Source organism: Molossus molossus, unplaced genomic scaffold, assembly GCF_014108415.1.
Source record: "Molossus molossus isolate mMolMol1 unplaced genomic scaffold, mMolMol1.p scaffold_m16_p_7, whole genome shotgun sequence".
In the NCBI taxonomy this organism is placed as follows: domain Eukaryota; kingdom Metazoa; phylum Chordata; class Mammalia; order Chiroptera; family Molossidae; genus Molossus; species Molossus molossus.
In genome coordinates this window covers 49,471,490-49,487,222 of record NW_023425401.1, presented here as the reverse complement: position 1 = coordinate 49,487,222, position 15,733 = coordinate 49,471,490, and the positions used below count along the sequence as shown (strand labels likewise).

Genomic DNA, 15,733 nt, shown 5'->3' with positions numbered 1-15,733 from the left:
GATAATTAAGTCAAATTTGTTCGGAATTTTTTGGAAAGCTGTTTGGTGCTAAGATAGGAATACAGTGTTAGGATCTGGATGTAGATTCAATGAATTGGTGGAAACAGGAGACCAAAGAGTTAAAACTGGTGATATTCAATGTTTGCTTGTGGATTTAGCCAGACTTACATGGAAAGTTAGCTTCTCACAGGCCATTAGGCATGTAAAGAAATTAGTTCATCTTTGTTTGTCCATATGCTGTTCTGTAAGGAAAGGTACCTGTGTAATATATTCTAACTCATGGATATTTTTAAATTCATTGTTTTAATGTAGGTGATATTGGTTGAGCTAGCTAACTCTTGTTAAAGATGAACTTGACAGAGTTTCTGGCAAGAAATCGCTGTTGGATTTCTGGTTGAGAATCAGTGTTGGATGGAGGTGAGGTTAGCTGTTTATAGAGTGGTGGTTTTGGTTTAGAAGTTGGCCTCTGGAGCTCCCTGTGGGGATGAAGTCTACAGTAGAAGAGCTAATTCCAGTAGTACTCCTGTGTAACTTAAGGGAGAATGTTCCTAGGCAAGGAAGTCTCTATTTCTGCTTATGCTTTTTTGGCATATGTTACAGATGGCATGGCAGTGATCAAGGTTGGCGATCAAGAAACACACCACACAGATGAGTGAGCTTCCTTGTTCTTGTTCCAGGGGGATAACCAGGTACGGATTGGTAATTAGCATGAGATTTCTCAAAATTCATGCAAGCTGGTGTGTTAGGTACACATGACACAGGATCATATTTTATGTTGATACAAAGGTTTTCTAATAAATATTTAGGGAACTGTCTTCTAGGAAGAAAATATAAAATTTGGGTACCTGGACTGGTAGGATGTAATATATTATTTTTAGGATGCAGTGATCATATTTACTTTGTCAGGATATTAATAATTAGCTATATTGCCAAGACAAAGATTTATTTTGAAACTTATCAGAAAAAAATTATGTTTAAGTTATAATATTTCTGATAAGGACATCAAGAAAACAAAATAATTTACCTGATTTACAGATTTTCAGTATGTATAAAACTTGAACTGGTTTCTTTCTTCAACAAGGGTGACATACCATGAAATATTTATGTATGTTCCAGTGATATTTCTTTTATACTTAAATTTCTGTATTTTTCTAAACAATAAGCCATAGAACAAGCTACATACTGTATGTATCTGAACTTGGAGTGGTTATTTTTTAAGCAAGGATGCTGAACACTCTACTCTCCATACCAAATCTCCAACTGCCAATGCTTTAGCATCTCTGATATACAGGGAAAATGTTTTCAAAGTCAGGTAGAGCAATAACAAGATTTAAATTCAGCTCTGGTACTTACTGTCTGGATAGCTTGTTTAACTTTCAGTACCTTGGTGTTCTTCTTGGGAAATTGGTATAATAACAGTCTTTGCAAAATTGTTATCAGATTTAGAAATAATGTTTCAGAAACATGTAATATAGTGTATCATGGTGTTTTATGTAAGTGATGGAAAGACTCTGCTTACCTTCACTTTGGAGATCTTTGATGGTGAGAACATTTGCTATACTAAGCTTGAATTCTGTTTCCCCCATATCTGTACATGCTTGGACACTTGACCATGGTCATGTCTGAGTTATAAACTATAAGGGACATAGATTATTTATAATGGAAACAACACCAAACTTGGAATCAGAGGACTCTGCATTAATGCTGTTTTCATGACTTTAGGCAAGTTACTCATGTTCTCTGAGACTCCTTTAATGTCATCTGTATAATTAAGAAGTTTCTACCTATCTCAGTGAATTAAGCCCAAGCTCAGTGTGATGACCAGGGCTTTTGTAGTGTACATCAATTCATTTAATTCATCTTCATCCATTCCCACTCCTATTTCTTAACTCCCTACCCACCAGTTTTATTGGGGTTCTCTCTTATGTTGGAATCAGAATCTTATTGGCCTTTTGTGAGCATTTGTTCATGATGATCCTAACCCTCCTTAGTAGGAGAAATCATAACTGATGCAATATGTAACCCAGAATCTTGTCCTCTCTTTGACACACATGGACTAAATATTTGTGGACTTGATGTGGTTCATTTCATCATAATTAAACACATTTATTTATATATACTCAAATCTAAGATTTTAACTATAAAAGTAGCCAAAATTTTATAATTAGAGAGTCTGTGTATCTTAAACATAAAAGAAGCTCTTAAAATGCCAATATTCCTGAACTTAGATGAGGAATCAGGGCACCTAACTTTTTAACTACAGTATCTCTAATATAATTTCTAAACCTGAGGATTCACATCTGAAAAAAAGGAGGGGGGATAATTATACTTACTCTACCTACCTTATTGGATTCTGAAAAGATAAAATGAGGAAAAGTGTGCAGACTAACTTTTTTAAAAAATCCTGTATTGGTGCTATTAACACAAGTAAAACAGATCTAATTTTATTCCTTTAAATCAAAAGAACTTCTTTTTTATTTAATCCTCACATGAGGATATTTTTCCATTTATTGTCAGATAGAGTGGGAAGGAGGGAGAGAGAGAGAAAAAAACATCAACATGAGAGAGACACATGAATTGGTTGCCTCCTGCACCACACCGACCAGGGCTGGGGACCGAACCGAACCACAACTGAGGTCCATGCCCTTGAACAGAGACATAAGTTTTATTAGTGTCATAATTTATTCATTGTGATCTTATTTCATTTCTATCCCATAAAATTAACCCCAAATTCTTAATTCTAGTGATTAAATTTCTGTCATGTAACACAGCTTATCAGAAATATTATAACTTAAACATAATTTTCTTCTGATAAGTTTCAAAATAAATTTATGTCTTGGCAATATAGCTAATTATTACATTTGTAATTTGTTGTGATTTCTCTTGCCCTTTTAACAAATATTCACTTGTATCCAATTGTATAATTTTAGATGATATATTAAAATGCATAAGCTTCAGGCCTTAAAAACCTTGAATTCATTCCCTGCATTAAATGTTGTTTTGTATTGGGAAAAGACATTGTGGTACTACAGCAGAATTATAAGAAGTTGCTGATGTACAGTAGTAATATACTGAAAAGACAGATGAAGTGATAAACAGAGTTCAGAAAAAGATTGTTGTGGAGTAGAGGTGAGGTTATTAGGAATACTGGAAATAGTAAAGACTACAAATGACTCAAAACATGTATTCAGTAACAGTGCCAAAAACATTTATTCTGTACAAGTATCTCCTAGAATAATATAGAATAATAGGATTCTAGCTTGCATTCAAGGTGCCTGCAGCCTATGAATGCAGAGGATAGAAGATGTTCATTATGGAAGAAAAGTTTGATCAGGTTCTGAATAAATAAAATATAAAATAAATCTGAAGAGCTAGGAGAAAGATATCTTGAAAAAAAGAAAATTCTTTCCTTAATGACTTCTTGGTGTGCGTGTGTTTTTTGGGGGTGTGGGGGCTGTCTGTTTTCTTTTAGTTTCAGTGAGAGAAATATAGAAATGAAGACTACTTTAATTAATTCTGCATACATTAGAACCAGAACCATAATTAGTGGGACTTACAAACATACCTCTTCCCAGGCCAAAGAATTCAGGTAATTTCTAAGGGCCAACTGCAAGCTCTCCAGGGAAACAAACTGTGCAGGAACTAAATCAGATCTTTTCAGGCTTTCATTTACTCTATTTGCTAATTTGTAAGATAGTTCAACAAAGCTATGGGGTACTACTATGTCCCCGATATAGTGATGAGGGCTAAAGCAGAAAGAATATTCTGTGGAATTTCAGGTTTTCCCTTGAGCACTCAACAAGTTAAGATTAAAGGCTTTCCCTACGTATACGAAGTCACACTGAGAGTGTGAGAAAATAAGATTTATATTTTGTTTTCTATTAGTCTACTTTGGTTTTATTTTCTACTCTTTTCTAGATCCTTGTCATTATCAGTTGTCATACTTGAGTTTGCTGAGTGCTATCACTTTATTCTTTCAGTAAATTTTTGTTAGTACATACAATATAGAGCATCTCTCTGGGCCCTGTGGGGACATATGACATAAATGAGAAAAGCATGGACCGTGTATTCTAGTTGCTGGGGCAGAAGATAATAGAGTCATTTATAAATATCATATATTAAATGGTAATATGTGCTAAGACGAAAAATAAGATAAGGAGGGTGGAATGGCTTGTAGGAGGGCAGGCTTGCAATTTTATATGTGATGGTCAGGAAAGGCCTCACTGAAAAGGCAAAAGTAAGTGAAGCCCCCAAGGAAAGGAAGGAGTGAACCAGAATGTAGTAAAGGCAGAGGAATGAAAAGGGCCAAAGCCTAGAACAAGAGCACGCCTAGTGTGTGCAAGGAGGCCAATGTGCTGGAACTGAGAGAAAGGATAGAAGGAGTTTCAGTCAGAAAAGTAAAGAGGTAATGTATTGTAGGACATTGTAAGGACTTCAGCTTCTACTGATGTGAGATGAGAAGCCATTGGGCTCATACTAGCTGAATGACTTTAAATAGCATCACTCTGATGGCTGTAACCAGACTAGTTTGGAGGAGTAAAAGGTAGAAAGGAGAGCATTTAGGAAGCTGTATAAATAACCCAAGTGTGAAATGTGGCTGTTCAGATGAAGGTGGGAACAGGGGATGTGGTGATAATCTTATATCATTTTATAACATATATATATATATAAATAATACACATAATATATATAATACATATATATTTATATATATATATATATAATACAACATGTATGATAAGAATTTAGCTCAATAGGCATTACCTCAATATATTCATTCATTTGTTCCTACACATAGTATTAAAATTTAGTAACCAAAAGGCACTCCACCACTTAAAAAACAGCAATCTAAAGACATATTCTCAGAAAACTACAGGACATTGAAAAAAGAAACAGAAGAAGATATGAAAAAGTGGAAACATGTACTATGTTCATGGATCAAAAAAATCAACATCATTAAAATGTTCATACTACCCAAAGCAATCTACAGATTCAATGCAATCCCTATTAAGATACCAACAGCATATTTCACAGATCTAAAACAAACACTCCAAAAGTTTATATGGAATGAGTAAAAAGGGGGACATCTATAATACTTTCAATAATAAAGTAATAAATAAAAATATTTGTAAATGTTTATTGCTATAAAAAAATCTAAATTCCTACATGATAAAACAAAGCTAGAGGGTAAAACTTGAAAAAGACTCACACTAACTTTCTGAAAGTGGGAGTGACAAAGGGGGAAAAGGCACACACCTCCTCCAAACTGCAGAGTGTTATTAAAATAACAATTGGTTTATGGTAAACCTTACCTCTCATGTCTTATTTTATCAAATGAATTGAGCCCAGGTTCAGTGTGACTACCAGGCATTTTGTAGCATACACCAACTCATTCAACTCATCTTCATCCATTCCCATTCCCATTTCTTAACTCCCTACCCACCAGTCTTATTGGGGTTCTCTCTTATGCTTGAATCAGGATCTTATTGGCCTTATGTGAGCATTTGTTCATGATGGTCCTAACCCTTCTTAGTAGGAGAAATCATGTCAGAAATCATAACTGATACCATATGTAAACCAAAATCTTGTCCTCTCTTTGACACACATGGACTAAATATTGTGGACTTGTGGTTCGTTTCATCATAATTAAACACATTTATTGATATTGATTATATACTCAAATCTAAGATATTAACTATAAAAGTAGCCAAAATTTTATAATTAGAGAGTCTGTGTATCTTAAACATAAAAGAAGCCCTTAAAATGCCAATATTCCTGAACTTAGATGAGGAATCAGGACACCTAACTTTTTGAACTACAGTACCTCTAATATAATTTCTAAAGCTGAGGATTCACATGTGACAAAAAGGAGGGGAGATAATTACACTTACCCCACCTATTTTATTGTATTTCTGAAAAGATAAAATGAGGAAAAGTATGCCAACTGACTTTTAAAAAAATCCTATATCGGTACTATTAACACAAGTAAAATGGATCTAATATTATTTCTTTAAATCAAAAGAACTTTTTATAATCAGGTGTTTTTGACAGTAGTCATCCTAACAGGTGTGATAAATTACTGTGGTGCTGATTTGCATTTCCCTGATCATTTGTGACATTGATCAATCCTTTCTACATTATTTTGTCTTTCAGCAGGGTTCAGCTTCATTTCCAATCAACATGGCCGTAGAAATATGACTTATTTTCTGGGAGTTGAGTAGAGAAAGCTGTTCAGCTTTTTTTATTTTATTTATTTATTTTTAAAAATCTTTATTGTTGAATGTATTACAGATGTTCCTCATTTTTCCCCATTGACCCCCTCCTCCCCACTCCCATTCCCCTCCTGCCTTTTCCCACACTATTGTCTGTGTCCATTGGTTATGCATATAAGTTCTTTGGTTTATTTCTTCCCACCCCCAACCCCTTTCCCTTTGAGGTTTGTCAGACTAGCAATGAACTTGTACTTCTTAATCCCTTCACCTTTTTCACCCATTCACCCAACCCCCCCTCCCATCTGGCAACCAACAAAATGATCTCTGTATCTATGAGAATGTTTCTGTTCTGCCTGTTCATTTTGTTTGTAGATTCCATTGTCGATAGATATATATTCATTGCCATTTTGTTTGTTCATATATTTTATCTTTTTCTTCAAAAAGACCCTTCATCATTTCATATATTAACGATTTGGTGGTGATGAACTCCTTTAACTTTTTGTTGTCTGGGAAACTCTTTATATGGCCATCGATTCTAAATGACAGTTTTGCAGGATAGAGTAATCTTGGTTGTAGGTTTTGTTTTTCATCGCTCTGAATATTTCTTGCCACTTCCTTCTGGCCTGCAAAGTTTCTTTTGAGAAATCAGCTGACAGCCTTATGGGAACTCCCTTGTAGGTAACTAACTGCTTTTCTCTTGCTGCTTTTAAGATTCTCTCTTTGTCTTGAACCTTTTACATTTTGATGGTGATGTGTCTTTTTGTGGGCCTCTTGGGGTTCATCTTGTTTGGGACTCTCTGTGCTTAATTGTCATTATTTACCCACCATAAAATGATATATCCACAACTTTCTGTTTGTTCAATAATGTCTTCAGTTTTTATAAACCTGAGTCTTCAAATAATATTGTCATATAGATAACACAATTTCTAAATTCTTTATTGTAATTAAAATGGCATTATAAATAATATGTGTTCTTTGTGCTATGTTTTACATATATGAACACTGTTTATATTCAGGTGGTCTGGACTGTAGGTTAGTTGGCATGCATTGAATGAGGTTTCCCATGAACTGATACTAGCATTGGCCTTAGAGACAGATGGATTTCATATTTCTACACTACCATTAACTGTGTGATGTTTAAAAAGTCATGTTACCTCTTTTTTTTCTAATATATGGATAAAAGACTAAGACTAGAGCATCTATAAAGATCTTGCCTGATTTATAACAACTTTATAAAATAGCTGTAATGTGCTTTTAAAACATATAATTTGATTTGTATAATTATTCTTCAATGACCTTTTTATTATTTACCATTGATACTATAAAATATATGTAATTGATTTTCTTTAATTTAAAATTATTTTTTTATGATTGAAGCTAAATCTATTTTAGATCTGTGAATATAAAAGTCATTGATTCCAAATATTTTCAGTGTACTCAGACCTAAAAAAGAAGTATGGATAAACATGGAGAGTTCTGTAGTCTTTTCTGTATCTTAAATATTTTCTATTCAAAATGTTGTGAGAATTATATGTTTCTTTTTTATTAAATTACAACGACATTGGTTAATAATCATATAAATTTCAGTATACATTTCTATGATACATGATCTGTATATTATATTGTGTGCCCACCACCTAAAGTCAAATCATCTTCCGTTACCATACCCCACCCTTTACCCTTTACAACCCCTCCCCACCCCCTTGTCTCTGGTAACTACTGTACTATTCTGTTTTCTGTGTCTATGAGTTTCAGTTTTATATCCCACATATGAGTGAAATCATATGGTTCTTAGCCTTATTCATGGTGGTAAGACATAGAAACAACCAAAATGTCCTTCAATAGAGGACTGGATAAAGAAGATGTGGTACATATATACTATAGAATACTATTCAACCATAAGGAAAGATGAAATACTACCATTTGCAACAACATGGATAGACCTTTAGAATATGACAGTAGTTTAGCGGGTGTATCATGGGACATAGCATATGATAGCTAGGCAAGACCCTAGTTTTCTATTTTTTTTTTCAGCAATGTTATTAATGATTCTAAATAGTTCTTTTAAAGACTTGAAGCAGTTTTTATTTCACTGAAAAAATATGTTTTGTAAATTTGCCCTTATTTTTTTGAGATGTGAAAAATGAACAGGTCAATCCAACGGAAGTAGTGTGAAGACTGTGTGGCTATTTCTTTTCATTGAATATGCTCCTACAGAAAAGTGACAATGCAATTTCTGGATTATAAGATCATTATTTGTTTTCATTCAAAATCATCTGTTCAGAAATATACTCTTATTCCTGACTAAAAGGAAAAAAAAGTGTGTTTTTCCTTTTTCAGTACTAAATTTTCCTTTAGTGGTATCATCACTGTCTTTTATGTAATTTTCTCATTTTGTGTGTACAACAGCCTGGGATTGTTGAAATAAACCTAAGGCCCATCTGAAGATAAAGTGTTCTTAGAGTAAGTTATGGAAAAGTCATTCTTGTTTGTGTTGTTGTGGACATTTTTATGAAATTTTTTTTGCTATTTTACTATAGTAAAAGCATTTTCCTTACTTGCTTACAACTGGTAATATGCTTTTCAATGTATATCAAAATCTTTGAACTTTTAAAGACTCAATCATGTCATATTTAGACTTTAGAATTTCCCATTGAAACCAATGTTGAACAATAGGTATTTGTGAAGCATGTTGAAAATGTAATTTTTCAACAAGTATTTCTTCTTATTTAATTATAGCCTAGTATGACATGCTGATATTTTTCTCAGGTAAAGCTGATAGCATTCACAATTTCTTTTCTATCTAAAAAGATAATTTTCATACAAGAAGGTAGTAACATTGAATATTTCAACATTTTACATTTAGTTTCTTTGGTCCATTTTTTTATGAGCTGTCAAAATAATTTAGGGACAACTATTTGGTGCAAATCAGGTGGTCCTAATATGTAGCTTTGTGAGCAGGGTGTTTGGGCACTCTAACTTTGGATGAATTTATCTAATTTATATCTATCTTACAAAGCTACATATTAGGACCACCTGATTTGTTCCAAATATTTGTCCCTAAATTATTTTGACAGCTCATAAAAAACGGACCAAAGAAACTAAATGTAAAATGTTGAAATATTCAATGTTACTACTTTCTTGTATGAAAATTATCTTTTTAGATAGAGAAGAAACATGAAAAGCCTTGAACTAGTCCAGCAACCTGATTTACAGGACCCAGTGCAAAGTGAAAATGTAGATCTCTCTGTTCAAGCATGATTAAGAATTTCAAGATGGCAACAGCAAAGCATTAAACCAAGCATAGGACCTTGTGAGCACAGGGGTTTGTACTAACTGCACAGGCCACCTATACATCCATGAAGCTGGCCTCTCCATAGCATTTCTGCTGCTTCTACTCAGGCGTGTCTTGCATGTAGTGAAGAAAAGACACAACATGGAAATTGGTTTATCTGAGTCAGGTTGAAGGTATAACAGCTTGTTAAGGGGAGCTTAACAACAAAATCCTAATCACTTTCTTCTACCGCTCCCCTTCTATGATAAAATATGGAAGTTTACAATTTTCTAGCTGCTCATTTCCCATGAAAATATTATACTGGTGATTGTAATTATTTTTTATCTGACACAATATTGGTCTAAGCAATACACATTCAATAATGTTTTCTTTATAGCAGTGTGAACAAAATGCATGTGTTTGATACTATTTAATAGATTTTCAAAAGCAACATTTTGCATGTTCTATTATATGTTTTTTGTTCAGGTAAGTTGATGAAATCAAACTACATGTGGTTTTGATATTAACGTTCCAGAGAAGTTTGAACTGATTGATGTTCTCTGAAATGGTGTGCTGAGTTGGTTTGTAAATGCAAAGCAGTGTCTTCTATGCCCTATGGACCCAGACTAGAAATAGCACACATTTTTTATGTGATACTTGAATTTGTCTTTCTAGGGATGCAAGTATTGGAATGGAATGGAATTCCTTTAACTTCTAAAACATATGAAGAAGTGCAGAGTATCATTAGTCAGCAAAGTGGGGAAGCAGAAATATGTGTAAGACTGTGAGTTTTTCCCCATCTTTTTGTTTCCATTTTTTGGCTATTCATGGCTCCTTTAATTTAAAATTGTTAAGGTGGAACCTTTGCCAGTCAGCAAGATTTTCTGTAATGAGAAAATAAAGTGAATACAAGTTTTATAGATTTCTTGTGTTCAGAATCAAAGCCTAAAGCATAGAAAGAATTCAGATAATTTTGTCTCTGACTCATGTCAATAGCTCTCCCCTTTCATGCTTTTATTGAAACATGCTTCATTTAAATAAAAACCTAAACCCATTTAGATGTTATGGATGTATATGGTATTTCAAAATAAACTTACATTTAATCCATAAAGATTTCACCTTAAATACTCATTTTTATCAGCTGACTTTTAACAGCATTGCAAATATATATTCGGTTAGAACGGTGAGCATGCTTTGAAATTGCTTTATATCATTAACCACTTCTCATTTACGTACTAAAAAAATATTCAGGGTAGTTGGGAGAAAGGGAGTTTTGTCTCAGGCTTCCTCAATCTCTTTCTTAAATTTTTGTTTTAATTTTTAGGGACCTCAATATGCTATCAGATTCTGAAAATTCCCAGCACTTGGAACTTCATGAACCACCAAAACCTGGTAGGTGAAAACAACCTGCTTTCAACCGTGAGTAAAACTGTAGATGTAGAAGTAGAGATGCTCCTCTATTTACAGTGGGGTTATGCCCCAATAAGCCAATCAAAAGCTGAAAATATCCTTAAGTCAGAAATGCTTCTAATACACCTAAGTTACCAAACATCATAGCTCAAATTAGCTTACTTCAAATGTAGCTCAGAACACTTACTTTAGCCAATAGTTGGGCAAAATTATCTGAAAAACACCTATTTCATAATAAATTGTTGAGTATGTTATGTAACTTATTTTGCATATCATTTTTGTACCATTATAAAGTTGAAAAATTGTTGTCAAACTATTATTAAGTTGGGAACCATCTGCAATTGTTGAGGCAGATATAGCTTAGATGAAGATATAGACATAAACATAAATATAGGAGAAAAGAAAGCTGTAGACAGATGGATGTTTCTATATCTATGTAATAGTAAAGAAAATCAAAAGCATTGTAGCTACATTTGTAGAATTCTAGGGAAACACACATTTGCATGTTAGACCCAATAAACAAATTTATATGAAATTCTTGCTGTGTGAGTTCACATTTTTAAATCTTCAAAAATAAATTAATTCTATTATAATAATCCATGGAGCTATTTATTTTTGGTCAAATATAATTTTTAGATAATACTTGATTCTTTTTACCATAATTGGGTTTTGCAACATTTATTCCTGAACCTTTTGACTGCCTTTTTATAATAAATGAAATCAACATGTAATTTCATAAGTACATAATGAAGAGATTTAACTCTTAGATAATATAGTCTATAAATTTAGATCAATTGTAAGATTAAAAATATCACTTATTTTTTTGTTTAACAAATGTATGTATTGAGCACTTCCTGTGCTCCAGTCAGCATTCTGAGTCTAGGTTACTACACTAAATAGAACAGACCAAGACCTGTTGAAACTTCCATGCACCTGTACGTGTAAATGCACTCTTTAAAATTTCCCCCTTAGAAAAAGATATAGTTAAAAGTTAGACAAAGAAAAATAGCTGGTCATACAAATTAAAGTCCGGTCAATACAACAAAATATTTTATCTTCATACAATTCTCTATGTAAAACATTAAAAACATTTTTTCTGAAGATGTAATAGGAACCTCAATTTCCCTCTGTAACTCAGAATTCCTTTGCTCTTCTCTGAGCCTTCTAAATGTCTTTAGAAATAGAGACATAATGCTACAATTATGTTTATTTATTTTTTTAAATTTAGTTTGTAGTATAAGTAATGTTTTGACTTTGTCATCTAGAACTCAAATAAGTTCCATGGTGTTAAGTACCTATGCAATTGAGGAATGTGTAAAGCCATTTTATTTTGTTGTAGTGGATAAAGCAAAATCCCCAGGGGTTGATCCTAAGCAGCTGGCAGCAGAGCTCCAGAAAGTTTCGCTACAGCAGTCGCCGCTGGTTCTGTCCTCTGTCCCCGAGAAAGGATCTCATGTTCATTCAGGTCCTACATCAGCAGGATCCAGTTCCGTTCCCAGCCCTGGGCAACCAGGGTCACCCTCAGTGAGCAAGAAGAAACACAGCAGCAGCAAGGTGAGAAGTGCCCACTGTGACCTCTGAGTTACTTTTCCTCCTTTTTCAGACTAGGAGATAGGGAACACAATACCACTTTCTATGATTTCTATGATTTCTTAGGTGTTCTTATGATTTCTCATTTCCTAATTATTTATTGAAGCAAAAAAAAAATAAACAAGTTTTTCATTTCTGAGTACATAACTGATTCAAGATGTAGCAAGGTGATGTATTTCTACATCTCTTAAAGTACTTCAGCAGTCATTATTGTGAGTAACTTGGAAAATGTGCCTGATGCTTCTTATTTTCTGGTTATTTTCTTCTCTGTTTTGTTGCATAAACCTGAACCTCTTTGTATGTTAAATATTAGCTTTGCATCTTTTTAGAAACACAAGATATACATTACATTCGATTTTGTAACTGGAAGGTAAAGAAGACACAAAGAGAATTTAGGATAATAACAAACAAGGAAAAACAGTAACATAGTATTGCCACTTTGAATTTTATCCCTAATTCCATACTAATAAATTTTCTCTTGATGCAAGTCTTTGTCTGAAACAAGTGTTTCTAACACGCTTTTAACACTAATGTCATTTCAGAGTTACTGGGGAATTAAAAGAAAACAGAATTGTTTAACCTTATAAAAGCAGAAGAAATTGTAGGAAGTTTGTAATTTTTCCCTCAGATTTTATTGTTAAGAGAGAAAGTCTCCTCATGGTCAATAAATATACTGGAAATTTTTTTTGTTTGATTAAACATGCATAAAGGTTTTCCTTCATGTGTCAGATATATGAGAGGGACAGGCTATTCTTGATTACATTGACTGGACTTCAGAATAAAAGTTTGTTTTACTAAGTATAAAACCAAAGCAGATGTCACCAAAAATCCCTTTTATACAGAAGCCAACAAGAAAGGGAGGATGATTTTAATCATTGAATCATAAAATGACTTATTCCAAACTAAATATAACAAGGCTTCATGAAGACTTATTCAGGGATAGTTAAACTCAACCTCAAAATAAATTTTAACACAACTATACTTTATAACATGCAATTATATGTTAAATATGAAAGATTGCCTCAGGGGAACTGTCTCTTGAGTTACAGACTATTTGTTTTCTCAGTATCTCCATGTAGCAGATAATTTTTTTCTCAATATCTCCATGTGAAAACCTAAAAAAATGATGAAGCCTGCCAACATTTCCAAAGCAAACACATCATAGTTTTACAAGTCTGTCATCCTGATATTTTTATTTCAGCAATTGACAGCTCAAGTAATTAAGTAAAAATTTAGGAGCATCATTGACTCTGCTTTTCTCTTCCTGCACATTGTCTAATCATTTCCTGAATTCTAATCCTGTTAATTCTAATTTTCTAATAAGTCTCTAGTAACTTTCTATCTTCTTTTCTTTAGCAAAGCATTATTATTTTTTATTTTTACCAGCATTGCATTCACTACTGGTAATTCCACTCACCAGTCTCTCTTCCTTCCTCTTTTTTTTTTTTTATCCTCACCCGAGGACATTTTTCCATTTTTTGTTCAGATAGAGCGGGAGGGAGAGAGAGGGAGAGAGAGGGAGAGAGAGGGAGAGAGAGAGAGAGAGAGAGAGAGAGAGAGAGAGAGAGAGAGAGAGAGAGAGAGAAACATCTATGTGTAGGGACACATCAAGTGGCTGCCACCCACACGACCAACCAGGGCTGGTGACAAACTGCAACCGAGGTACGTGCCCTTAGCGGGGATCCGAACCCGGGTCTTTCTGTACCGCAGGTCGACGCTCCAACCGCTGAGCCAAACCGGCCAGGGCTCTCTTCCTTCCTCTTAAACTCTCCTTCAACTATCTAATCTGTGGGTGGTCTGATTGGATCATCATCCTGTTTAGAAGGTACCCTGCTTCCTGGAATGTTGGCCCCACCTCTGCTTAGGACCCTATCCTGCTCATTCTAAAAGGGCCGGTCAATGATTTTCCTTGGGAGAGTGTCACAGTAAGCATAATGTTGAAAGATCTTTACAATAGCCTTGCTTCTACGTACTCTATTGGTGTTACCAGCACATTCCGACTTTCCACAGACATTTTTGGGTACCACCTCAGTGTCACGGGTTATACTTGGCACCCAAGATACAAAGAAGGATAAGATCCTGACCCTGCGTACCGTGTAAACCAGTGGTTCCGCATCAGCACCATCTAGGAACTTGCTAAAAAAGCAAATTCTTTATCCCACCCTAGGCCTTCTGAATCAGCAACTGGGGGATGGGACCACGCAACCTGGGTTTCAGTAAGTTCTCCAAGTGAGTGTAAATCCCCTCAAAGTTTGAGAAGTGACCTAATTACAGATGAAGAATGATGTGTAAACAAATTCAGTGAAGGTATAATGTTGGAAGTCATTAGAATGATAAAAAAAAAAAAAGGAATGTAGGAGAGTGGGTTAGGAAAGCTGGTGGTTTAGCTAATGAATCACTTTGGTGAAGGAGGAAAAGGGGTCAGCATTCTAAGCAGAGCGTTCAACATGAAAAGACTCTTAAAAATGCAAATTTCATGCCTAAACATAGGTGTCCAAAAGATGTAAGGGTAAGAAAATAAAGGAGATGTCTAGATGGTTGTAAATTGGAGGACCTCATATGCTGTGTCTGCTTTTATACTATAATCTGCAGGTAATGAAGAGCCACTGGTAAAGCATAATAAAATAAAAATAACAGGAAGCTTTCTGCCATGAAGTGTTTCCATATTCTAATCCTTCTCTAAAACCAGGAGTTATCATTCCTTCCTTCTCCCCCCCCCCCCCAAATGGCTCATGCTTTATGCACATCTAAGTCAATTTGTATCTTGATTGTAGTTACTTGTTTGCTTATTGTATCCTCCCAAGTGGACTGCAAGCTCCTTAAGAACCAAGGACCATTTCCTATTTCCTCTGTAGCCCCCTAAGCACAGTAGAGTGGCTTGATGGAATAGTAACAATATAAATAAATATTTTGAATTAAAACATTGATGACACTTATGTAATAATATGAGGGTAAAAACTTGATTTCTTGTAATGTGTTCACTTTGGGGCAGTGATTAGAAGATGGAAGTAGGTATTAGAGAGCAAACATCAATGAAATGATATTAGGGGATTTTATGATGTGTGGTAATTATTTTTATGCCAAGAATGTGGCTTGTGTAGTTTTTATACTATTTTGGCTAAAATAAAAAGTTATGGAGCTATATTGATCTGCTAGCCACATGTGACAGTGGAGCACTTCGGTGTGGCTAGTCCTCACTGAGATACGCCGTATATGTGAGTGATATGCCAAGTTTTGATGACTTAGT

General features: G+C 34.2%; 1 protein-coding gene across 1 annotated transcript in view; it reads left to right on the top strand.

Moving 5' to 3' along the window:
• Positions 1-15,733, top strand: part of PCLO (piccolo presynaptic cytomatrix protein) — a 416,657-nt gene that overhangs the window by 313,656 nt on the left and 87,268 nt on the right. Inside the window, exons 11-13 of the mRNA XM_036247507.1 lie at positions 10,162-10,270; positions 10,811-10,878; positions 12,236-12,450. Coding sequence (XP_036103400.1) covers positions 10,162-10,270; positions 10,811-10,878; positions 12,236-12,450 — 392 coding nt within the window. The remainder of the gene's footprint in view (positions 1-10,161; positions 10,271-10,810; positions 10,879-12,235; positions 12,451-15,733) is intronic.